The sequence below is a fragment of the Humulus lupulus genome, chromosome X (genome assembly GCF_963169125.1).
Source record: "Humulus lupulus chromosome X, drHumLupu1.1, whole genome shotgun sequence".
Taxonomy (NCBI): Eukaryota; Viridiplantae; Streptophyta; class Magnoliopsida; order Rosales; family Cannabaceae; genus Humulus; species Humulus lupulus.
The window spans coordinates 185,592,020-185,619,179 of NC_084802.1; the positions used below are offsets into that span (position 1 = coordinate 185,592,020).

Consider the following 27,160-nt stretch of genomic DNA (forward strand, 5'->3'; position numbering starts at 1 on the left):
CATGTTGGATGTTTAAATGTAAACATTGATAGCATATTGAGTGCTTAGAAATCTTGCTCATTTGCATATGATTATTATTGAGGCATGCTGGATGATTAAGTGTGATGCATGAGATGCACGAGAAACATGTGATTAGGGCATGTCATGAGTATTGACTGTGAGATTGATCAGAGCTTGAGTCTCTGTGTTTGTGCATGGTCATAATTATGCTAGCAACTGTTAAGTCAGCATGCTGAATGCCCTACGTTTGAATATTCGACATATGACATATGTTTGGTAGCAATGCTTACTTGTGCATGGTACTGACTCATTAGTCTGATTTGGCAAAGGTGTTAGTATCAACTGTGAAACTGTGACTCATTAGTCAAGTTCGGCAGTGGTACTGGGCACTGGTCACACGGTACCGACTCATAAGTCAGGACGGCCTTAGCGTGTTCAACGCAAGCCAATAAAGATTAGATCTAATCGACATTCTGCATTAAATGACTCAACAAGAGCATTAATGCCTAACCGACCTTAAGTTCGATGAAAACTAAAAGCGCTTGTGTGACTTACCCATCAGTCACTCATCTGTTAAAGCTAGTGACTACCCATCAGTCACTCATTTGATTAGAGCCATTGCAGGAAAGCCCAGGTAACGGGTTCGTTACACGGCTATGGGCATTGAGCCCCGTAGTGACTTGCTTGTCAGTAACTCAGTATGGTTAACAGAACCTCAAAGTGATATTCACTCATTTGTTCAGAGCTATAAGCTTTGTATGATCATTTTGATCATCATATGCATGGCTTTGGGTGCTGAGCCCCGTAGTGACTTGTTTGTTGGTCACTCAGTATGGTTTACCAGAACCTAAAGTGTCGAAACACGCATCTAATTAGGATTGACTTGATAGTCATCCAATCAGAAGGGCAGGATTTCTTATCCTGGATACCCCAACATTGTTTGAATTCATTTGTATGCTTGAATAAAGCTATGTTTGCTAGGCATGCCAGATATGATTTGATATCATGATATGACTGTTCATGAGCATATGAGTTTTCTTGCTGGGCTTCGGCTCACGGGTGCTATGTGGTGCAGGTAAAGGCAAAAGAAAGCTGGACCATCCTTGAGTTGGAGAGCTTAGGTGATGATGTGTACATATGCAGCTGCTCGTCCGTCACGACCGAGGTTTGAAGGAAAGGAACCAGGGCTAAACCCTGTTTTGCCGCTTAGATCGGCTGGTTGTAAATATTTTCTTGTAATAGACCTTTAAATTATATTTTTGGGATCCCAATGTATACAGTAAATGTTCTAGTGAAACGTTATGTCTTAACCGAAATTTTTTAATCCATAAACCGCTAATCATACTTAGTTACACGTTTATGGCCAAATGACTCGATTAGCGAGTTTAGCACTATTGCAATGTGCACTGTAACGGTCCCTGGAATTAGGGCGTTACAAGATGATTGACATTATCAATGATGTTATTGGTGAACAAGACACTAACGTAGAAGGCATAAACGAAGGAATATCATATGGTGGTGGCAATAGTGTGGAGAATCAATTTGATGACCCGTTTCAAGGGGTCGAAGTTGAGTTATACCCTGGTTGTACTTGGTTGTCTTCCTTGAATTTCTTGGCGAAGATGATGCACATGGAAGTTATGAATAAATGGACAAATAGTTCATTTGATGAACTTTGGAAGTTTATGAAATTTGCATTCCCGAAGGAGAATAAGATTTCGGCTTCATTCTATGAGTCTAAGAAAAAAATGAGGAAGTTAGGGTTAGGTTAGCAATCAATTCATGCTTGCAAGTACAATTGTTGTTTGTTCTGGAAGGAGAATTCCCAAAAACAGAGTTGTCCTGTATGTGGTGAGAGTCGATGGGTTGACAAAGACACAAAAGGGATAAAAGTCGCCTACAAAGTGTTGCGGTACTTCCCTTTGACTCCTAGGTTGAAGCGTCTTTATGGTTCAAGACATACAGCAAATGATATGACCTAGCATAGTACGGAACGGTTAAAAGAAGATGGTTTGATGCACCATCCTGTTTATGGGGGTGCTTGGAAACAATTTGATTCCAGATATCCTGATTTTTCCAAAGAACCCAGAAACGTTCGATTGGGTTTGGCTAGTGATGGTTTTAATTCATTTGGTAATATGAGTCTATCTTACAGCATGTGGCTGGTAATATTATGCACGTAAAATATGTCTCATTGGTTGTGCATGAAAGGGTCATCATTCATGCTGACCTTATTGATTCCCGGTCTGAAATCACCTGGGAAGGACATGGATGTCTTTTTGAGGCCTGTGGTAGACAAATTGAAGGAGTTGTGGGATGAAGGAGTTCAAACCAAAGACGCTGCAACGAACCGTGTATTCAGAATGTGTGCAGCTCTATTATGGACTATCAATGATTTTTTAGCCTGTAGTAGTTTATCTGGTTGGAGTGACCAATGATACATGGCATGTCCTTCATGCAACGAAGACACTCCTTCATGTTGGGTAATTGGGAAGACGACTTATGTTGGTCATATTTTATTAAATAAACTTTAATCAATATAATTAATTAATGTTTTTAAAAAAAAGTGTATACCTACAGCAATGACATGTCGCCGCAATAAGGTGCTCGCTGAACACAAAAATATGAGTTTTCGTGATACTACGGCGACGACATGGCGTCGTTGTAGGCATATAAACCCACACACTCTTCAGCGACGATATGTCATCGCTGTAGATGGGGTGATCGACGGACCTACAGCAACGACATGTCGTCGCAATATCCCAGTCCAACCGAAAAAAGGATTCCCTACTGCGACCGACATATCGTCACTGTAGTAAAACACTACTGTGACGACTGCATTTTATCGTCGTTGTCGGTTGCTACACATATGGACCTACATCGATGCTTTTTTGGCGACGATAGGTCGTCGCTGTACAAACTACAACAATGACTTCTTGATCTACAATGACGACTTTAGTGAGTTCATTGTAATAAACAACATGGTGTGAGATGTTTAAAAATAATATTTTAATTTTATGATGAATTGGCTAGTTTTAAGAGATGAACATCACAAAAATATTTTTATTGTATTTGAACATAACTCAATGTCTGTCTTGGGCACAAAGAACAACTCATTAATATGAGTTTTTGTTCCGCAAATAATTTGAGAAGAAAAATTTGAGGATTTATGATTTCTAATACTCATAATTAAAAAATATACCAAGTTTAATAATTATAAACAAAGTATGTTTTTCTAAAAAAAAAAGAACAAAATTGATTGCCTCTCCCATTCAAAGTCTCATCTCTTAAACATTCTTTTCATTCTTCCTCTTTTCTTTAATTCTCTCTCATTTCTCCTTCTCTCTACCCACAACAGAACAGAGCACAACACACCATACCACCCCATTAAAAAAAAGGAAATCCATCCTCCATAAAACCACGACAGAGCAAATCATCCATTAATGCCATTAACACCACATCCCTTTGTTGGGGGACTAGGTTATAAACCAAGCTTTGTATATTACAACTCAAATAATTAAACAAGAATAATCTATACTCTAATGGAAGAATAACACAATGAACATAACACAAATAAAACAAGTAATATAATTGACATTTGAGTTGAAGAACCTTGATACATAAAATCACAAATCTATGATTTTATGTGAATCACAAAATGTAACAAAGGCTTGACACAAATGACGATTTGTTGTCCAAAAATCTCCATTCCTAGCCTCCTCCATGAGATTGCTTGAAGCTACTACAATGGGATGAGATTGGGATTCACAAGCCTTGAACCTTCATACAAGTCAAGCTTGAAGATCTTGGAGAAACTAGTAATCTTGAGAGCTAGAGGCGATGCAACGTAGGTCTCTCTAACTCGGCGCCCAAAAACTTGTCTCAAAACATCTACAAATGCCTCTAAACTTTTTGGGTACTCTTATATACTCCAAAGAAACACTTTAGACCCAAAATGATGATTTATAAATGCCTATACCCAAAGTCAACTCTCGCATGTTGGCTTTAATGAAACTGTTATGATTTTTGCACATCTTATTGTCTAACCAATTTCACTTTGTATTTAACCAATTATAACACCCTTCACCATAGAACTGCCCATTTATGCCATCATGATTTTAAAATGATTTTAATGATTCAAAACTTAAACCAAAAAAAAAAAAATCAATTAAGACACTAACTTATAAATTTTTAACACTTTTGTACAAGAATTTTTGTTTTCCTTCATTTATTTTTCTTCGAATGAAAACCGTTTAATTTTGAGCAAAAACGATAGTTTGCGATGGTCCCATGAAAATTCATTTTAGAGGCAAAAAAATGTTGTTAAAACGATAATTTGTGATGGTCCTGCAATGGTCCAACAAAACATGAATTTAGAGGCAAAAAGCGATGCCAAAATGATCGGTTGTGATGGTTCCATGAAACTTGAGTTTAGAGGTAAAAACGATGCCTAGCGATTGTCCATCAAAACATGAGCTTAGAGACCAAAAACAATGCCCCATGATAGTTTGTGATGGTATTTATATGGTTTTGCATAAATTTTGATAAAAACTTTGGTGATGCATAACTTTTCATTTGGTTATCAACTTAAGGAAAAAAAATATATATTTAAATGGAATTTTTTTCGAGATCTACATGCTTAGAATGTATAGAACCTTAAATTTTTTATGTCGAACCTCACATTTTGAGGTTTGTATGTTTGAGGTCATAATGAACATTGAGACTTAAATAATCCAAATTTCAAGTTCTACACACTCCAAATTTAAAATTTTACATACTCGAAATGTGTAGATCTCGAAAACAAATACGAAAATTAAAAAGAAAAAAAATCACCTCAAACCAACAACCAAATGAAAAGTTATGCCTCACTTAAGTTTTTATCAAATTTTATGCAAAACCATCAATTTTGGCCTTAAAAAATCATGTTTTGATGGACCATTGCTAGACCATCATTAGGACCGTTATATATCATTTTTTGCTTCTAAAATCAAGTTTTCAGGGGACCATCGCAAACAATTATTTTGGGATCGTTTTTTTGCTTCTAAATCATGTTTTGATGGACCATCACAACTCCATCATTTTTTTTTTTGCCTCTAAAATGAGTTTTCACGGGATCATCGCATACTACCATTTTTGCTTGAAATTTCGTAAATTTATATTTCTAGAGCTGAAAGAAAAACATGCAAATAAAATAAAAAAAAAATCTTATACAGAAGTGTTCGAAATCCGTAAGTTTGTTACTTAAGTCAATATTTTATTAGGTTTAAGTTTTGGATTGGATTTTCAATCATTAAATAAAAATAAATAAAAAATCACGATTGCTTTAATGGTAACAAATCACGATTGCTTTAATGGTAACATTGTTATTGAATGTGATAGGATTGGCTCGTATTTGCTTAGAGAGATAGAGAAATGAGAGAGTTTGAGTTGGGTGGTGGGGGGAGGGGGCAAATTTGTTCAAAATTATTAGAAAGGTTTAGTTTTACAGGTAAATTTGTTCAAAATTATTAGAAAGGCATAGTTTTAAAGTAAAAATAACCAATCACAACAGTTCAAGGAATCTTTGGAACAAAGAATAATAGTACATTACTTTTATGAGAAATTTGTGAAAATGACTTTTTTTTTTTAAAGTGATTTTGTATTCGGACCTATTTTTGATAATTTTGAGCAAAATGACATATGTCTAAAATTCGACAAATTGTTAAAATTTTTTGACCAGCTATCTAAAATTTTTGACCAGCTGTTTTAATTTTTCGACCACCTGTCTAAATTTTCAACTAGCTGTCTAAATTATGAGAGGTCATTTTGCAAAGAATTATTAAAACTAAGTTAGAGTGCAAAATGATTTTAAAAAATAGACAATTTTGCCAAAGGACCCTACTTTTATTAGTCTACAACTATTGTTTACTTGAGTATAAACTCTCTTGTCAAATCATTGTATTTGACCAGACTACATTTGGTACTTTGTATTATATTGTATTGTATTATAATAAATAATATTTTATAATATATTTATATATATATAAATACAAGTCAATAATAAATATAGTATTATACAAAAATATGTTATAAAACATAATTCATTATAATACAATACAACATAATAGGAACCCTCAAATTCTAAGATAATAAATCCCGTAAACAAACTCTTAGATAATAAAGAAAAGAAAATGTCTTGTCATCTTTTTCATATAACAATATTAGGTCAATTCTGAAATCTAAATTGAAATGAAAGGTATTGTAGTAGACAAAATTTGTATACTTGAAAAATAATAGTCCAACAAGCAGTCAGTCAGCCCAATAAGCTATCTAACTAGCCAAGAAGGCCCAAAGCCCATGTAAAATAGGCTCGCATATACAAAGTACCATCCAATTACCCAAAACCATACCCGGACCCGAATTCGGATACACTCAGTCAGCCAGGGACCTTGAAACAGTCAAGGCTCCCATCACGTTCGCCAAGAATCTCGGAATAAAACCACTTGGAGCGAGTCAAACGAAGGAGAAGGACGGAGGAGGACGGAACGAGAAGGAGGACAATAAATAAGACCATCAGAGGTTGAGAAAAGGCAGAAAATAATCACTGAACTTTCTTTACTCTCTAATTGAAACGAAGGCTACTCTATTTCTGAGCAATCCAGTCAAGCAAGACTAATTAGTCAGTCTGATTGGACCTGACATAGTCGCTTGACTCCTCCGTCATCGCCACCGTCACTCTGACCATTTTACGACTCCTTCATCCATCATCATTTCGACTATTTATATCTTAATTTTATTACTTTCTATTAGCTCTCGTTACAACCCGACTGACTTGAGCGTCGGAGTCCCTTTGGCTGACACCCCACCGGTGCTCCCAATTGAACTCTCGTCTCTCTTCTTTTTGTTATTGACAGGTTGCTGGTGCCCATCTAATCAATTGTAGGAAATCACCTCTACAGGTATCATGTTATGTTGTTAAGTGTATAATATGAGAAAAGAAAAAATCTATAGACAAAATATGTGGTGAATGTCATTTTCAGTCTCGTTCGTGGAGAGAGAGATTTCATTTCAATAGCTCTTTGGTAAGGTTGTCTTTCAATTTATTTAATCATTACCGTCAAATTATGGCACATGAGAATGTGGGGTTAGTTGTACTCTATTCTTAATTACATTTATTTATCATATACCTTCTATTTTGACTGTTTTTTTTATATATAAATATATATTTTTTTACTTTTCATTTTGATATTTAATAATATTTACTTTCTCATGTCAAAATTGTACCAAAACATACACTAAAACATGTTAGTTCATAATAATAATTTTGGGACTAAACTAATTATATTCTAATTGATAAGTTATAACTTAATAGATGTATTGGAAAAATTTCCTAACACTCAAAAGTATTAACTTTAACAAAAATAACAATATGAACACATTAATAACTATTATTCGAAACATATTTATATAAAGTTGTTTGATACATTTATTTACTTTTTAGAATTGTTACTAAATTTTTATGTACAATTAATAACGCTAAGAAGAACATTTGACTGTATATATAATTATTACTATATAGAGATATATTTTCTTAATGCATGACTTACAAAATTTTATAACTTATTATAATTTAAAAATTATTCTTATTTATAATTGGCTCAAGTTAGGACTGAATTTTATAATAAAATAGATGTTATTTTGGTATATGGCAAGGAAAATTTGAGCTTCCATGCTTTTTTATACACACAAATTAAAAAATATGCCAACTTTATAAATCATAGAGAAAATATGCCAAAAAAATGGGCAAAAGTAACTACTAGTTTTTCTTTATATAAATTAAATATTTTATTTTTTATTCATTTTAAATATATTTTTCTAACTATATAATATCCTCTCAAATATTTTAATATGCAAATATCTCTCCATGTATTAATTAAAAAAAATTTAGAACCACTCCTTTATACTTTAGAGAAAAATACATTACCCATTGGGACAACACTTAATAATGTGACATATTTTTATAATTATTTATATAAAAATTAGTGTAATATATGCGTGTCCAATAGTATCGCTCTAACTATAATTTTCAAAAGGAAAAGATTGAAATTTCAAAGTACAAAAAAATCTTACAAAAATCAACATGCACGGTAGGTGAATATATGATCCCAAAAAGAAGTTACCCCACAAAAGTAACTACTATATATATCAACGGAATTGTGATTCGTGCATACTGATTAGGCTCACATATAACTTTGTCTTAAACTAGCATTGCTTTTACATTAATAAATCCTCACATGTATCAGTCGATGAGTCACCAACTGAGCTGGAAAATACTCAAACTCGTTCACCTATTCAACGATAAAAAAAAAAAAAGAAACAGGAAAATTAAAGAAGAATATCACAATTTGAATGAATTAAACAAGTAAATTCCTATACCATTTTTTCAGTTCTTGGATTGACTCCTTTCAAAACCAGGCGAACGATCATTGGAAGATGTCCCCAGTATATCCATAGTCCTCATCCTTTGGATCTCTCTAGCTGTAATGATAGCAACAAGTTACAAGTGGTGTAATATTTTATTATATGATGTGTTGTTTCAATCAACAAAAACAAAAATGATGAGAAGTTAAGCAGAAGAAGCAAGTTTAAGATAAGCATAAGAAAAATTCACTCCTAATCCTATAATATTTGGAGACCTGTAAACTATGACAATTGCTATGTAGGAACCGAAGAGACTTTCTACATTGGTTATAACTTGTAATAATACAAAATGAAGAAGAGAACTGGCCCCACCGGTGATTTGATGATTTGAACTCTAATGCATAATTAAGATTAGATTAATAATCACTAACCAGTTTAATGGAGAGCACATGATTGACTAAGAAAATGGCAAGTGAGCTCCATAATAGACGTAGGAAATGACAACCAATAATACAATGAGAGGATGTCAACAACATGTGCAAATTGGCAAACTTGCAACAGCAAAACAAGCCAAACTCAACACTTGGGTGGTTTGGTTTCTTTTTTTTAGCATTTTGCCTCTTTAACGGGTCAATAATGGGGCATTGGAAAACGACGGATTACTGATAAGGATTTGCAGAGGGAAATCAAGCATTTAATAAATGAGCAGTAACACTCATTGGGACCAGGAAAAAGCAACAAGTTAAAGACTCTTACAAGCTCGTGCTTTGAACAAAGGCTAGTGTGGACCATGTACTAAATAGCTCTGGTTTTGTCCTTAGTGGAATAGCCAAGAAAAAAACCTCAATATGAAATTCCACTTGTGCCATTCTCCATTATCTCCTACTCAGCAATAAAAATATCTCACGACATACAGAAAACTCCAGCAGTTCAAGAGTGGCCATCAGGAAATTTAATTTCAACCTCTACACTCAGCGTGATCTCGATAGTGGATTTTCAGAGCCTCCAAGCTCAAGAATCTCATGACATCAACAATATTATTTTTGTCATACTATTTGTATTGTCACCATACAAGTTTATTTGACATTTTCACATTGACAATCAAGGTAAAAATGATGTATTAGAACGTATATGGTGTAAGATCTTTATCATGACATCATGCTTAGTTGGACGGTTAGTGCACAAATGCAACTAGCACAAAAGAAGTTTTGAATACTTATCTTTATTGTTATTCGTTCTTTAACATTTAAAGTCATAACCCATATTATATTTTGAAAAAGAAGAAACAATTTAGACTCGAAGCTAAGTATAGTTTACTAGACATCTTCAATATTAGTTCTCCCGAGACTTTTGCACATAGACCTTCGTATGTAATATTTTTTGTATATTCCCCTAAGAACAACACTATTTCTTCAAAATTTCTTACTTTGATAACATAAGTACCTTCCTCAACTGATAGCTGCATTGACCTTTTCTCTAACTCAACGGCATGTCTGCTAAGTTCAAGCGGAGATAAACAAAGAAGCACTAACAGAGTAACCAAAAAGAGCATTTTCAGTACTGGCAATAATTAAGAGGAAAAGAGAAGAAAAAAAATCCCTTAAGATACAATCTATGGAATAACATGACTTACTTTGAATGTAGTCCCTCTGATCAGATTCATCACATTGCTTCAGAACTTTCTGCAGATGAATGAATCGTTCCATCCTATACTGATCACTTTTCTCTTCAGGGTTCACCAGATCAGAAGTCAGAGAAGGCAGGCAGGGAAACCATTATCTGAGATAGCAACATAGTGTAAGTATACAAGGCTTACCAGGTGAAACAATTACAGAAGCAGCGGAAGTTGGTGCAAATGCAGGTGGATAAGATTTCTCATGATCCCGTTTCTTGGCTGGCTGCTCAGGTAGGTTCGGCTGCTTTTCTAAATATCGTTTCAAATTAACAGAAACAGCATTTTCTTCTGCAGTGTCCCGATTTCTTCGTTTACCTAGTTCCAAATCAAGGCTTATTCCAGCATCTGCTTCAAGTTCATTTGAACCATTGTCCTCCAAGGACTTAATGCGCGGAGGGCTACAAGGGCATTCAGAGGTGAGTATCTTAGTTCCAAAAACCTTGATACTATTACTGTCCATCACTGCTCCTCTAACACATGAACTCTCCGGACCATAAGATATGAACCTTCTATTATCATTTTGCACGTCTCTTAATGCCACCTTTTTCAACGCTAATGGAGATTGTTTATGGTAAGTGGGCAAAGCTGTCCTGCTGTTGCCCCATACATTGTTTTCAAGATTAGAGTTTACCATTTTAGAACCAGCAGAACTAGTTGGCTAGGAAAATCCTGAGGTATCTTCTTGCCGTCAAAACACTTCTTTTTAAAATGTATGATAGAGAAAAAAGAGGGTGCGTGCTTAATGATGAGATTTAACTTTCCTGTTCAGAAATTAACTCGTTTACCACATGTCATGCTGCTGTTAAGACAGACAAAGTAGTTTACAGCAAATGAGCCAATCAAAACAAATTATTCTCTTTACTGCAGAATTGACTAAGAAACACCAAAAAACATTGTACTATAACATAGGTCAAAGGAAACTAGATCATGATATTGCAAGGGAAAAAAAAATAAAAAAATCAAACAATCAGACCAAATCTTTCAATTGACACTGAGAAATCACAACAAAATTTTCTTTTTATGTATGTTAAAACATAGATAGTTTTTTTTTTTTTTAAAATAGCTAAGGAAAAATGAAAAATTGAAATATTTAGCACAGGAAAGGGATAAATCGTCACCACGATAAATCCTAGCCGCACTGATCTTTCAGTCTTCTCTATCATTATCAACTAAAGCAGTATCTGGTTATAGTGAGCCAATTCAATGATTTGAATTTGGAAGGGACAGCTCTACTTTCCTTCTTCACTTACTATATTTGCGTTACAACTTTGACCAGAAGCGAGTTTATACATTTTAAAAAAAAATAAAAATATACACATTTTGCATGCATGTATAAATATATAATCCTTGAAAATCATTTAGATTTAACATATCTAGGTCTATAAAAGCAGTTTATTTTTCATATCATATAATGGTAATATTTCAATGAGCCAAGTATAAGTATAGATTAGTGTTCACAATAAAATCAGGTGGACAGTGTACAAGGAAAAATGAATTTAAGCTAAAGGGTGATTTAGAACAGTTGTTCTAGAAAGAAAACAATATCATTAGGTTTTAATAGACAAAACCAAATAACATAAAAAAAAAAAAAAGTTTGTAGAGGGGTATTTCCCTAGGGTAACCCAGAAATTTTCATAAAGAAACAAAAAAAAAAAACCACCTACAAATTAAATTTTATTTTATTTTTCCTGATAAAAAGACATTGAAATATATGTGCAATGTACAGCAAGTAAGTGATCTAAATAATAATTTCAGAGCAAAAATTGATCTAAATAACTGGGTGATTAATAATTTTGGGGAATCCGCTAAAGCATGCAGTAGGCAAACAGTTTCAGCTCAAAACAAAAACGCAAATTATTAGAGTTTGTGCCTTTGTTTTCTCCAGCTAGGTCAGAGTCAAAATTTCAAAAGAGCACAGACCAGTGAGTGTCAATGGCGGATTTAACATCGAAATCCAGAAATTTAAACATAAATTACTAATGAACGTAAGCGTTGAAGAGTGGTGGGTGGAGCTAAGCATAGTGCAATACTATAGTGTCAAAGACATGGAAAGTGAAGAGAGAGTTTTTTACCAGAGAGGCTCTGCAAGCTTTGAAGGTCGGTGGATCTGCCATAGAAGGAAGAGAGATTTCAAAGAAAGTTTGGCTCCAAAACCCAAACCAAATTGAGATTCTTTTTTCTTTCCATAATTTCTTAATGGGCCCCATAGTGTATAGTGTGGCCCATATATATACACACACACAGTAAACCAACCACACTCAGCACTGCCACTACTGTTAGTTATGCTAATTAGGCAACTCTGAACACTCAAATGGTGTTGAAAAACAACATTAAAATGAAGTAATTTTATCATTATATTTTTTTCTAATCTAATCGTAACACTAAAAATTATACTAAAAAATATATTCAACATTATTATATTCTCCACAAAGTACATATTATATTATTATATTATTTTATTTTACAAATTAAATAATATACATATATTTATATATATAAAATACAAAAACCAAAATAAAAAATTTTGCCATGGTGAACAATGACACATCAATAATGTCGTGGCACTGTTCATGTACACCATTATGCAGTCCCATTTAGAGTCTCATTGGAGTGACATATAGTGTAGGATCAATATCAAATTGGTGTTTTAGAGTCCCATTGGAGTTGGCCTAAAATTGATCAAACAAATGTAAAAATTATTATTGTTAGGGTTTATACATTTTTGGACCCTGTGTTTTGCATCATTATCTGTTGGACCCTGTGTTTTGCATCATTATCTGTTGGACCCTGTGTTTTGCATCATTATCTGTTGAACCCTGTGTTTTGATAAATTATTTTTTGAACCCTATATTTTGTAAAATGGTTCAAATGGGGCCCTAAACCTGATTTTGATGAACAAAAAATTGAATATAACAACACAGTTCTTAGACAGAATGACTGTATTTTTGTTCTGAGTTGTTAGTTTGATGAATTATTTGTGATTTTAATTCAAAAAACTTCGATCAAAATCGGGTTTAGGAGTCCATTTGAACTATTTTAGAAAGGGAAATTTGAGTTTTTATGCTTAATGAGGGGTTATAAATAAAAAAAATGCTAATTCTTTTGACAATACCCAAAATACCATTCTCATAATTTTTCTCATCCCTTCCCCTTCTCTCTTCCCTCTCTCTCCCTCAACATATTCCTCTCAACTCCCTCTCTAGAAAAAAAATTCATGTGTAAGATAAAATATCATAGAAATCAATGTAATGACAAGTATTTCTCACTTAGGACACTAAAATACTACATTTCGAACAGATTTGGGCATGATTTTTGGGTTTTTATTGCGATTTTTTTTTTCAGATCTGAAACTTTGAAATCTGCAGAAAATCGACGTGGTTCGATGGTGCTCGATGCCAACTCGATGGGGCCTTCAAAATCAAGATTTTCATGAAAAAATCGATGTTGCTCGATGGTGGTTCAATGGAGGTTCGATGGTGTTCGATGCAATTCTTGCAAGATACGTAATTTTTCACTCAGGTGTCCGTTTGGGGTGATTTTTTTTTTATTTTGGGTATTTTTTCAAGATCTACACGTTTGAGATGTGTATATACACATTTGTGAAATGTAAATCTTGAAGAAAAAAATGACAAATGCAAAACATACCTCATGTTCAAGATATGTTTTGGTATGTTTTCAAGTTCTAAACTTTGAAAATGTGTATGTGAACATCTAAAACATGTGGATCTCAAAAAAATACCCAAAATAAAAAAAAAAATCATCCCAAACAGACACCTGAGTGAAAAATTATGCCTCTTACAAGAATTGCATCGAACCACCATCGAGAAATCTCGATTTTTTCATGAAAATATTGATTTTGAAGGCCCCATCGAGCACCATCGAGCAATGTCAATTTTCTACATATTTCAGAGTTTCAAATATGAAAAATAACTCAAAAATCATGCCCAACTCGATGGTTGCTCGATGGTGTTCGATGCTACCTCGATGGGGCCTTCAAAATCAATATTTTCATGAAAAAATCGACGTTGCTCGATGGTGGTTCGATGGTTGTTTGATGGTGGTTCGATGCAATTTTTGTAAGAGACATAATTTTTCACTCGGGTGTCCGTTTGGGATGATTTTTTTTTTTTTTTGGTATTTTTTTGAGATCTACATGTTTTAAATATTCACATACACATTTTCAAAGTTTAGAACATGAAAACATACCAAAACATATATTGAACATGAGGTATGTTTTGCATTTGTCATTTTTTTCAAGATTTATATTTCCCAAATGTGTATATACACATCTCAAACGTGTAGATCTTGAAAAAATACCAAAAAAAAAATCACCCCAAACGGACACCCGAGTGAAAAATTACGTATCTTGCAAGAATCGCATCGAACACCATCGAACCTCCATCGAACCACCATCGAGCAACATCGATTTTTTTATGAAAATCTTGATTTTGAAGGCCCCATCGAACTGGCATCGAGCACCATCAAACCACGTCGATTTTCTGCAGATTTCAAAGTTTCAGATCTAAAAAAATTGCAAAAGAAACTCAAAAATCATGCCTAGATCTGTAGTATTTTAGTGTTCTAAGTAAGGAATACTTGCTATTACATTGAGTTCTCTTATATTTTACCTTACCCATGAGTTTTTTTCTAGAGAGAGAGTTGAGAGGAATGGGTTGAGGGAGAGAGAGGGAAGAGAGAAGAGGAAGTTGATGGAAAAATTATGAGAATGGTATTTTGGGTATTGTAAAAAAACTTGACATTTTTTTGAAATGATTAGAAAGGCTAGCATTTTTTTGATTAAGTACATCTTATTAAGCATAAAAACTCAAATTTCCCTTTAGAAAATACAGGATCCAAAAAGTAATTTGTCAAAACACAGGGTCCAAACATGTAATGAGGCAAAACACAAGGTCTAAAAATGCATAAACCCTTATTATTATTGTTATTTGACAATCTATGTCCAATCCTTTTAATAAATCTTGTTAATTTTGTGATGATGTCTCTTCTCTTATCTTATAATTGTAATTTTTATTATTTTAAATATTATGAAGTAATATATATGTGTTATAAAATGATAGGGAAATTTGAGGTATTATGCATTCTAATATCCTATATTTATTGTTTATGACAACTTTAATAATTATTACAAAAATATATCTTCTAACCAGTTTTTGAGAAATTTTCCCCACACAATTTCTATCATTTTCTCTTTCATCTCTTTCTTTTTCTATCTCACTAAAACAAAATTACTTGGACCATAAATCTATTTTTAAACACTCATTTCATCAATTTTTGTTGTTATATATACTTCTCATCTAAAACACCAGATATAATAAATGACCCATCACCATTGAAATACCCATCAAGTTTTTTTTTTAAGTTTTAAACATTAAAATCTAATCTAAAACTTAAACCCACATAAACGATTTTAACACTTATGTATAAAGATATTTTGGTTTTAATTGTGTTTTTTTTTTCTCAAAAAAAATTGAAACTCTGAAAATTGTAGATATTTTATCAAAATCGACGATTTAACGATGCCTCACGATAGTCTAGTGATGGTGCTATATAGACTTGATTTTTTAGGCAAAAAAGTGATGTGTAACAATTATTCCACGAAAACTAAATTTTTAGGCAAAAAAAATAATACTTAACAATGTTTTAAAAATTGTTTCATGAAAACTTAAATTTTTTTTTAGGCAAAAAGACAATAATAGTTAATCAATGCTTAACGATGGTCTAACGATGATCCTATGAAAAACTTGATTTTAGGGGCAAAAACGATTCGAAACGATGCTTTTGCAATGGTTTGTAATGAAATTTGATAAAAACTTTGGCGGGGCATAACTTTTCACTCATATGTCAATTTGAGGTATATTTTTTTTTTCGAGATTTACAAGTTTAGAATGTGTAGAAACTAAAATTTCGATTATTTAAATATCAATCTTCATTGTGGCCTCAAACAGATAGATCTCGAAATTTATTGTTCTGCACACTCTAAATTTATGGTTCTACACATTCTAAACGTGTAGATCTCAATGAAAAAAATACCAAAATTTAAAAAAAAAAAAATCAACTCAAACAGACATTCGAGTGAGAAGTTATGCCTCACCAAAAATTTTATCAAATTTCATCGCAAACCATCGCAGAACCATCGTTTTGCATCATTTTTGCCTCAAAAATCACGTTTTCACAAGACCATCACTAGACCATTGTTAAACATCATTAAATATCGATTTACCATTATTTTTTGCCTAAAACTCAAGCTTTCGTGGCATCATCGGTAAAGCATCAATTTTTTACTTAAAAATCAAGTTTTCATAACACTATCGTTAAAGCATCGTCTTTTTTTTTTTTTTTTGCATAAAAAATCAAGTTTTGATGGCACCATTGCTAGACCATTATTAAGCATCCTTAAAACATCGATTTTAATTGAAATTTTGCAATTTTTCAAAGTTCCTCATCCGGAAAAAAAAAACACAAAAAAAAAGATATTATAGAGAAGTGTTCGAGATTCATGAAATATTGTCTTAATCGAATATTTTTTTGAGTTTAAGTTTTGATTCATTAAAAACACGAAGAAAATCCAATAAAAAATTGATAGCGTTAATGGAGGATTGGTGGTTCTATAAAGAGGGAAGGTGGTGCTACTGGTGTAAATGCCATCTATGAAGGATTTTTTTTTTTTTTTTTTTTAATTAATGGGTGGTGTGGTGTGTTGTATTGTGTTTTGCCGTGGGTAAAGAGAAGGAGAAAGGAGAGAGAATAAGAGAGAAGAGGAAGAAGATGGTTTGAAAGAGAGAGAGAGATAAGGAACGTTGAAAGAGGACAATTTTGTCCATTTTATTGAGAAAGACATACTTTGCCTATGTCAAACTTGGCATATTGTTTTAATTGTGGGTGTTAGAAATCACAAATCCTCAAATATCCCAAATGATATACATTAAGTATGCGATTGGAAAACCACTGTGTAATTGGAATTAAGTGTAATTTGGAGTAATTACTCGATTTGGCGTGTTTGTTTGTCCATGTAATTACATAGTATGTAATTAGAGGTACTTGAGTCTCAATTACACTCTCCAATTCTCATAGCCCCTCATGAGAATTGATTGTAATTACACAATGTAATTATTTATTACTATCAATTTTAAATAGTAATTAGTGCATAATATTATTTTTCTGTATAATAACTGTTTTGTCAAAAATGACAATATGAAGTCATAAGTAATTATCACTTCACATCCAAAACACACTCTGTATTTTAAAATATAATATAATTAATCAGATATGTAATTACTACCCTAATAATTACACAGTTGTTTCCAAACAAGCTACAAACCTTTCAAAACAAAAAATGAAATACATTAAAAAAAAAATAGTATTATCAATTATTAGTCACATAAAATTTAACACCACGTATCGATCCACATTGATGGAATCATTAAGAAAGTGACCTTGGATCCATATCGAACCATATATAATGATACATATATATATATATAATTATCCATATTTCATAGATAAAATTACATTTTTTGTATGAAGTTACTTTTTATCCCATGTTGAACAATGCTATTTAAATGTTGTTTAAAAAAAATTGATATAGTTGAGTGACCCTCTTGTATATGTAATAAAGAAAGCAAAGAATAATTCTCTAAGAACATTGCCTTTGGAGTGTGAACTAATCTAAGCCATAAGAGTACATGCACTGGATGTGGCTGTGTATGATATAAGATAAGTATGAGCCACAGCACAAACTAATTAAGAAGTTTGAGAAGTAAATTCTACATACAGACCAACCCAAACAATCATCAAGTTAAATTAGTGATACTTTTTCTATGGAATTTGCTCACTCTTACTCATCAGCTGCAATAGAGCATTTGCTTTCCTCTGTGCTCTATTGGTTCCATTCCTTGTCATATCATCTAAATGCTCGTACACTCCAAACTGCAGAGCAGCCAATATGAAAGATGAGTTGTTTGATGCCAACTCAAGAAGAACTGAGGCTGCACACTCCTTGTTCTTGGGAGTTCCTTCTCTAATAAACTCCACAAGTGTTTCAATGAAGGAGAGCTGTCCAATCTCTTGCCGCCCATCTGGGTGTGCGGCGATGAGTAGGAAAATAGAGAGAGCCTCATCAATCATGCCCAAGTTTGTGTCACTTAGTAACTGGAACAAAGGTGCTACAATGCCAGCACTAATGGCCCTAGTCTTGTTTGCTTGGTTAAGTGATAAGTTAAAAAGAGCAGTGGCTGCATCTTTCTTGCCTCTAATTGTCCCATTTTGAAGCAATTCCACCAAAGGTGGGATCCCATTTGATAACCCCACAATCATTTTGTTCTCATCAAGTATTGACAAGCTGAATAGAGCTGCTGCAGAGTTCTCTCTGGCCTCAATACTTCCCTTCTGCAACACCTCTATGATAGCTGGTATGGCTCCTTCTCTAGCTATGAACTTCTTGTTAGATTCGTCAATCGATAAATTCAACAAAGCTGTTACTGCGTGCTCTTGAATATTTGAATCTGGATAGGATAGGAGCTGTACTAATGGTGGGATTCCTCCATTGTGAGCTATCAAAATTCTGTTCCCAGGGTTCTCTTTTGAGAGCAACCGAACCTTCTTCACTGCTTTCCTCTGCCGTTCTAAATGGCTGGAAGATAGCCCTTCAATAAGGGATAAGATCTCCTCTTTGAGATCGGTTGAGGAGCTTTCTTGGTCTCTTGGATTATCCTTTGAGGGAAGTTTAAAATTGTTCTTCTCGCTCCACTGCAAGATTATGTTTTTAAGAGCATAATTTGACGCAAGTGTCAGGTGAGGAAGAGTTTGCCTGGTTTTGGGACAAGTCCTGTGATTAGAATCGAACCATTTCTGTATGCTTTCTCTTTCATATGACTTGAATAAACAATCAAAAGAACAAGAAGAAGAAGAAAGCAAAAAGTTAGTTCTTTCTTTTACTCTACATATCTAATGTACTCTAAAATGTAAACAAGGAGCTAGTGAACTTCCATGAAAATGTCCTAAGAAAAGAACTTGACAAATCTTTTCAACTATTATAGTTTTCCACATATCTTATGGGTAGCTTGTGAGATCACATATCTTATCTAATCCTATTCAATACAACCTTACTTTCCAAACATGATCTAAAGCGGAAAAGAAGCTGGTGAACTTCCATGAAAATGACCTAAGAAAAGAACTTGCCACTCTTTGCTCTTAATATCATAGTTTCTTCCCTAGCAAGTGTGAATGAAATTACTAGTTGTGAGATCACCTGTCCACTGGCAACAATGACAGGGTCTGTCATTATTTCTAGTGTGATTGGACAAAGAAATTCATGTGGGATCATCAAGGACGGGCACTTGGCCAGCATTCTAGGCACAGCTGGTTCATCAAGAATATTGATCTCTTCCATGCCTGCAACTTGTTTGAATTTGTTAAGAAGATCAATCAGATGTTGAGCACTCTCTGCATTGTGTCCTTTCTCTTTGATGAGGCTCCTTACTGCTATGGTTTCTATCTTAAGGTCCTCAACAGTATGCAACTCAATCTTTTTCCCCAGTCTTTCTACTATAGCTCTATCAGCATTTCGGTCATCTTTTTTGGAAAATACCACCATCATATCCATTGCCAATTCTATATCCTGTGTATCCGTTCGCTTCTTTGCTCGTCTGAGTTGCAAACTCATTAGCTCAACCTGAATATCCAAACAAAAACTTCAACACAAAACAAACAAACGTAACAATTGGCTAATCTTCCTCTTTCAATACCCTATACCAACTTTCCTCAATTGGCCTATATATGTTCAAGTAATAGGAAAATTCTCAAAGAAAATGGCTTTTTACATTCCATTAAACTAATGAATATCTACACATACAAATGGACATGGATTCCATCTCCCACAGTAAGATTGCGGAATGACTCACGCATGGCAAAAAAATGGTTGAACAACCCGATTCGAATTTTTATGTAATTCTCTCACCAAGCGATCAAAATCAATAATCACGATTGTGAGCAGTATGACTCCCATATTCGTATGAGCGGGACTAAATTCGTACCCTTTATTATATAATATATATATATATATACCTGTTCTCTAACTTCATCTGAGATTCGAAGATCGTCATAATGCAAATCATCCAAAGCCTGTGATAGTTTATCAAAGATGGTATGAAACCTGACCATGATTGCCTCACTTTCAAGCGCCTGGAAAACGAAACAAATTAACGCAAATTCAAAAATAGAAAAACTCCATTTTTTTTTCCTCTTCTTCTCGAAAAATCCAATTTATTACCAGGTAAAGCTTGCTCCCTTCATTACAAGTCTTCAGCAATTTCTTGGCCATAACAAGCGTCTTCTTCAAATTACACAAGCAAGCAATATCCTTATCTGAGATCGACCCATCAAGGTCTCGTAACTCTTCGAAAAGAGGCAACAAAAGCTTCAAACGTCTCACGAGATTGTAGCATTCTTTTCTCTGGGTCCTTCTGTAATCTCCGAATTGGGCGACCATTTCGACCACACCCACCAATCCTTCAACCACATTCAATTCCTCTAGCTCTCCAATTTCATCTCCTCTCTCCTCATCCATCACCATGGATCTATCTATCTTCTAAACCTAAGATTACAAAAAGAAAATAGATAACAGAGGGTTCTCCTTCCGGGGTTTCAGTTCCACAGCAAATTGGCCATTACCGAGAGAGAGAGAGAGAGAGAGGAGAGTGATGGAGAATAGTAGAGAGAACGAAACCCTAACCCTAATTTCCATGGATGGATGGTGGTGGAGTTAGTGTTCTTGGTGGTGGGAAGGTTTTCGCGGGCTTTACGGTTATGTTCTGCAAACCAAAACATTTTGCGGGAGAATGATGCCTTAGAATAGAAAACTAACTATTTTCAAAAGTTAGTTTCTAATTAATGCTATCCAAACAAATATATATAAAGGGTGAAATTAAAATATGAGAAATTTGTGAAAATGATTTATTTTAATTTTTTATGATGTATTTTGTATTATAACCTACTTTATATAGTTTTTAGTTAAATAGCTGCTTTTATTAATAAAATTTTGTTATTACACTTTTTATGAATAATATAATATTAAATTAAAACAAAAAAACTCTAAAAAATATCTTCTTCTTCCTCACTCATCTCACCCACAATCACCCTCTCCCTTCCCGTCATCGCCACTGCCACCTGGGATAGTCATCGAGGACCACTGCCCTTCATAGCCGCCACCACGCCTCTCCACAAATCTGGCCAATAATGTTACTTTATATGATATTTTATTAAAAGTAAGATTTGATGTTGTTTTTGTAGATTAAAAGTGTAAAATGATTTTTTTAGTAGATTGAAAGTATTAGTAAGGAATTGGGTTTATTTCATGAGTTTTATAGAGCTTAAAGCTTGAAAATCTGAAAAATTTAATGGTGATTTCGCTATTTTTGAGAATAGAGAAACCCAGAAGTTTTCGACAACCTGTCTAATTTTTCGACAAGTTGTCTGATATTTCAGACTAGTTGTCTAAATTTCCAACTAGTCGTAGTATATTTTCGACTACTAATCTAAATTTTAGACCACTTGTCGAATTTTCAAACAACATGTCATTTATTTCGACCACTTATCAAATTTTTAAACAGACTGTTGAATTTTAAGACAGGGCGTCGAATTTTCAGATTTTAATTTTCTTATATAATATTTTAATTTAAGTAATACCAATAATTTTTATTTGTTTGTTTGTCGTATTTTTTATTCAGATGTCATCGAAAAACATTGTAATATTATGTGATGGATAATGGAAAAAGAATGAAGACTCGCGGAAATTGATTTCAAATAGCTCACAATCAAGATCAAGTTTGGTACAAGCTAATCTCACTTTTGAGGAGTTAGTTGAACATATTTATGAAGTTACAGAACTCGATCGCAACCTCTTCGATATAGAATTAACTTACAAGGTAACGACGATAGTGGAAATTGAACTAGTTGCAATAAAGAATAGTAGAGACGTTGTTAATTTCTTTACATGGCAAGAGCGTGATCTAATTCCATTATGTGTGGGTTTGATAAAGAAGATGGAAAATGCACTCACTAAGGATAAACTTGTTACTAATATTGATTCTACTGCAAAGGTTGATTCTATTGCAGACCTTTTCTAGTGATGATGATTTGATGATGCTGGTTTAAACGATGATAATGATGTTGGTTTAAAAGATGATGATGATGATGACAAATACGGTGATGTTGAAGAGGGGGAAAGAAATAATATTAATGATGTTCTTGTTGAGGTAAATTTGAATGTCTCATGTCATGAAAATAGAACTTTTGATGATTACTTTGATGGTGCATACATAGGTAATGTTCCTGATTCTAGTTCTGCACCTCACACTTGAAGAAAACCATGGTCCACTTCCTCATGTATGCCATGATGATCATTGTAATGAAACAAGTCATGTTAGTAGTACACCAAGCTCAAATGCAACAAGTATTGTTGAAGAGGTTTTTTGTGTTAGTCAATATTTTGTAGATAAGAAATAGTTGAAGATGAAAGCACACATGCTTGACCTCGCCATTAATATTAAAGGAATAGGGAACAAAACAAACACAATTCATTAACAAATTAACCCAAGGTGTGGGAAAACCAAGTTTGAGCATGACCATCTCTAAGAAAGACCATTCAACTCGATCATATGTCTTACTCATATCCAATTTCATTACTGCAAAATATTTCTTTCCCTGGTTAAGTGCACATGTGGTCTAAAATTATTGCAAATTATGCGATGAATGTCCCAAAGTAGAGATTTGTATTTTTCATCTAATGCTTTATGGTTCGATGCAATATTATTTTGTATATATGTGATTTTGATGCTTCAAAATAATCCTAAAATAGTCAAACCTACTACTTTTGATGGTTGAAATTATATCATAACCTTTCTTAGTAGTTTTACTAGTATATCCACCACTCACTCCTAAATCATCATGTGATGGTTGGTTAACAAAATTTAATTTGAAAAATATTAATTATAATCTAATAATGACGAAATGCACTTTATTTAGCTTTAATTATTGGACATTTTTTTTTGGACATTTTCACAATTTTAGACAGATAGTCAAAATTATTAGACAGACAGTCGAAATTTCAGACAATCAGTTGAAATTTTGAAATAGGCAGTCTAAATATCAAGCCGCCTGTCGAAATCATTAGACAAGCAGTCAAAATTTTGGACAGCCTGTTGAAATATTGATATAAGTATTCTAAATTTTAGACTGTATGTCGAAAATGATACAGAACCTCTCAAAATTAATAATAACTCGTCGAACTATAAGATGATTGAGTGTCATGAGCAACTCTTAACATCAACAAATCCCACATTCTCTCAAGAAATTCCACTAACTTCAAAAGACCTTCAAGAATTTCCTTAAGTGTGTTCTTTAGAGTAACCAAAAGTGAGAGTGAAAGGGGATGAAATCTGCTAGAGTGTTTAGCCCAAAGCCCCATCTTGACTTAGTTGCAAATCCAAAAGGACATTTTTGCTCCTAAGCAAACTCAATCACAAAATCAATCTCGTCTGAAATATCGACAACTAGTCTCAAATATCGACAGCCTGTCTAAAAATTTTGATACCTCGTCTAAAATTTCGGCAGCCCGTCTAAAACTTTCGACACCTCATCTGAAATTTCAACAACCTATCTAAAACTTTCGACAGGTTGTCTAAAATTTTGACAAGTTGTCTGAAATGTTTGAAATGTCCAAAAAAGCTCCAATAACACAATAAAACAGCATATATCTTAATTAACATTTTATAAACTTAAACAAAACTTAATCTTAATGAGTGGTAAATATTTCATTCAAACTACTATGATGATCAACTATTATGATCAATGGATCTAATGGATTCTAATCTTTATCAAACTACTATGATGATCAAGGATTAGATGGTAGATATTCTACTGAGGTACTACTATGATGATTATCTTTATAGTATTAGAACAACACTTTATCATGTAGAATTGGATCTTAATTATACCTTTTTGACAATTAGTCGTGAGTTTTGACAACTTGTCTAAACATTTAGGCAGGTAGTCTCAAATTTCGACAACATCTCTAAACATTTTCACAGATTGTACAAAAAGTTTGAAAAGTACAAAAAAGGCTCCAATAACTATATAACGATATATATATATATTAATTATAATATCCTATTTAACATTTTATAAAGTTAAACAAAACTTAATCTTAATGAGATTATGATGATTACAGATTGAGTAGTACATATTTCAATCAAACTACTATGATGATCAAGGATTGGGTGGTAGATATCCTATTGAGGTACTATTATGGCGATTATCTTCATAATATTAGAACAACACTTTATCATGTAGAATTAAATCTTATAAGAGCATCGAAACACTTTCGATGATTGCATCGCAAAAGCATCGAAACACTTTCGATGTAAAATGGATGATGTTTCGACGCTCTTGCGATGCAATCATGAAAACTTGATTTTTGGCCAAAACAATGATTTTTCGATGCAAAATCGATGGTGTTTCGATGCTTTCGCGATACAATCATGAAAACTTGATTTTGGTCAAAACAATGTTTTTTCGATGCAAATTCGATGTTTTTCGCTATAAAAATCGATGCTTTTGCGATGCAATTTCGATGCTCTGTACTGAAATTTGACGAAAACTTTGGAAGTTCATATCTTTTTACTTAAATATTCGTTTCAGATGATTTTTTTTTATAATTTTATTATTTTTTGGAGATCTACAAGATTAGATCATATAAAATCTTAAAATGTGTATGTAGAACATACAATTTTGATAATTGCATTTTGAATCATTAAAACATAAAAAAATTAATAGAAAGATTTGATGGGGTGCTTCAATGGTGATGGAAGGTGGTGGCGCTAATGGAGATGACAGTGGTAATGTTGGCGACAACGTGGGGAGATGGTGCTCTGCCATTGTGGGGTGGTTGTGGTGGCTGTGAGTGAAGGAGAAGGGAGAAAGAGAGAGAAAAATATGTGTGATGTTGAATCTCATATTTTTAGGCCTATTTTTAAATGAACGGGGTATTTTTGTCCAAAATATAGTAGATGACACATTAGTGTAAAGAATCTTTATGTTGACATATTAAAAATTTTCACTATGTTATTATACATAGAACATAAAATTTCCCCATTGTAAATTCTCTTTGAATAAAATCATTTTCTTTCAAATGTTTATAACCTACTAATTTTAATTAATTTTTTTTAGTAAAATATATATATATATATATTAAAGTTCACTAATGCCAATAGTGCCCAAACAACACATTCTAATATAAAAGGTTCCACATTGGAAAAATATTATATGAATTGGTACGTATGTGTGTATATATATTCATATTAGATGTGATGTTAAATATATTTATGCTCATTTTAGTCGGATAAATAATAAAATTTAAATTAATATCAATACTATTTTTATTTTATGGAATTGGTAAATAAACTATCCATAATTTTCTTATCTCTTATAGATTTCATAAAAGCCAGTTTTTCCACATTCAAGTTTTAGTTCTTCCATGAAGATAAAGATCCAATAAATTTAATATTAATTCAATTATTTATAGGTATTAATAGCACAATGGTTACTTGAGATAATAGGTGTTATTAAAAAATTAAAAGAAGTTTGATATGCTTAAAATATAAAATAAGAATTATATAGTAATTTTTTTATATGTGTAGTTTTTTTTTTGTTATAATAAATTTTATTACTATTCTACAAACATATAACTAAGTAATACTTAATAATAACTTAAAAACGTAACCTTTTCAATTTAAGTACAATTACTTTTTAATAACTTAGTATTATATAATTATAAATAATATTTTTAATATGAAAATTTACTTATATATATATATATATATATGCAATAAAAGAGTAAATTGGTATTTGAAGTAATATTTATTTATTTTTACACTAAAACTCTCACTACAACAAATTTGATATACAACTTATCAAGGGTTTTAAATGTCTAATGGTGTAAGACATTGAAAGTGCATATTAATGGCTACAATTGGAAGACATTAAAAATGGTGGAAGACGTTGGAAATAGGCTGGGGTAGTGTTTATAGGTACATCCAACGTCTCCCACTGGGAGACGTGGGACACGTGGCACGTCTCCCAGTGGGAGACGTTGGATGTGCATGGGACTACATCCAACGTCTCCCATTGGGAGACGTGGGACACGTGGCACGTCTCCCAGTGGGAGACGTTGGATGTAGTCCCATGCACATCCAACGTCTCCCACTGGGAGACGTGCCATGTGTCCCACGTCTCCCAATGGGAGACGTTGGATGTCTCCACTTATAAAACAAACATATATCAGCCTTCTTCTTCCTCACACGAACCCGAGAGCAAACCAGAGAAGAATTGGGAGATTTGGGGCTGCGTTTTTAGGGTTCTAAGGTAAGTTTTTTTTTTTTTTTCTTGATTTTTTGTTAATTATTTTGCAAATAAATCATAGGTTTTGCATTAGGATGAGTAATATACATGATTTTGTGTTAATTTTACATTTTTATGCATTTTTTCATATACATTGTAGTATTTTATGGTTTTTCCATGGAAGTTTTTAGGGATTTATGATTTTTTAGTTTTTTTTTTTAATTTAACCTATCACATTGTATAGATTTCATTAGAGTATATATGTTCATGATTTTTTTAAATTTTTATCATTTTTTATTTCGAAATTTAGATATATTTTTGTATATATTTGATTTTTTTTTAAATTGTAACTATTTTGTTATATATATAGTTATGTTAAAATAAATTTATTAAATAATTTATAAAATATAAATATATGAAAATTTTTATGTTTTTGTTTATTATTAAGTTTTTAGGTTATGAAATTTTATATTGATTTTTTGTTGAGGTTATAATTAGCGGCACATTGGGATTTTTTTTATTTGTTTACCAATATCATTTACTATTATTAGATATTTAGTGATATTTGTTTAGTAATGTTTAACATATTAATTAATTTAATTTCATAGGTTGTGATTTTTGTGGTGAGATTTTAGAGAGTATTTTGCATCAAAATTCCTATATCAATCACAC

The 27,160-nt window shown here is 32.7% G+C and overlaps 2 protein-coding genes across 5 annotated transcripts; both read right to left on the minus strand.

The window, feature by feature from the left end:
• Positions 1-8,141: 8,141 nt before the first annotated feature.
• On the minus strand, positions 8,142-12,268 carry LOC133803969 (uncharacterized). 4 transcript variants are annotated; one of them, XM_062242116.1, is made up of 6 exons: positions 12,148-12,268; positions 10,217-10,871; positions 10,034-10,126; positions 9,844-9,927; positions 8,416-8,517; positions 8,142-8,327 (listed from the first exon to the last, which is right to left on the minus strand). In XM_062242116.1, exons 2-5 carry the CDS (start codon positions 10,707-10,709, stop codon positions 8,423-8,425), a joined length of 765 nt encoding a protein of 254 aa, XP_062098100.1. In that variant the 5' UTR covers positions 10,710-10,871; positions 12,148-12,268; the 3' UTR covers positions 8,142-8,327; positions 8,416-8,422. The 4 variants fall into 4 exon arrangements, 3 of the variants coding, with proteins under 3 accessions (XP_062098100.1, XP_062098099.1, XP_062098101.1); XM_062242115.1 differs by having other exon boundaries at positions 10,217-10,874; positions 12,148-12,259; XR_009878234.1 differs by lacking the exon at positions 12,148-12,268 and having other exon boundaries at positions 9,827-9,927; positions 10,217-11,045.
• A 5,457-nt stretch (positions 12,269-17,725) lies between these two features.
• LOC133804920 (U-box domain-containing protein 15) lies at positions 17,726-20,945 on the minus strand. Its single transcript, XM_062243023.1, has 4 exons — positions 20,364-20,945; positions 20,159-20,275; positions 19,344-19,766; positions 17,726-18,967 (listed from the first exon to the last, which is right to left on the minus strand). Exons 1-4 carry the CDS (start codon positions 20,664-20,666, stop codon positions 17,912-17,914), a joined length of 1,899 nt encoding a protein of 632 aa, XP_062099007.1. The 5' UTR covers positions 20,667-20,945; the 3' UTR covers positions 17,726-17,911.
• Positions 20,946-27,160: the final 6,215 nt, after the last annotated feature.

What these genes read in the sequence shown, in the direction of transcription:
- LOC133804920 (XM_062243023.1), bottom strand. Translation starts at nt 20,666, where the DNA reads ATGGTGATGGATGAGGAGAGAGGAGATGAAATTGGAGAGCTAGAGGAA. An exon ending in CAGATGAAGTTAGAGAACAG is followed by an intron (nt 19,767 to 20,158) that starts GTATATATATAT and finishes TTGGATATTCAG; the next exon opens with GTTGAGCTAATGAGTTTGCA. An exon ending in TCATTGTTGCCAGTGGACAG is followed by an intron (nt 18,968 to 19,343) that starts GTGATCTCACAA and finishes TGTTTATTCAAG; the next exon opens with TCATATGAAAGAGAAAGCAT.
- LOC133803969 (XM_062242116.1), bottom strand. Translation starts at nt 10,709, where the DNA reads ATGGTAAACTCTAATCTTGAAAACAATGTATGGGGCAACAGCAGGACA. An exon ending in TCAGAGGGACTACATTCAAA is followed by an intron (nt 9,928 to 10,033) that starts GTAAGTCATGTT and finishes TTACTCTGTTAG; the next exon opens with TGCTTCTTTGTTTATCTCCG. An exon ending in GCAGCTATCAGTTGAGGAAG is followed by an intron (nt 8,518 to 9,843) that starts GTACTTATGTTA and finishes CTATCATTACAG; the next exon opens with CTAGAGAGATCCAAAGGATG.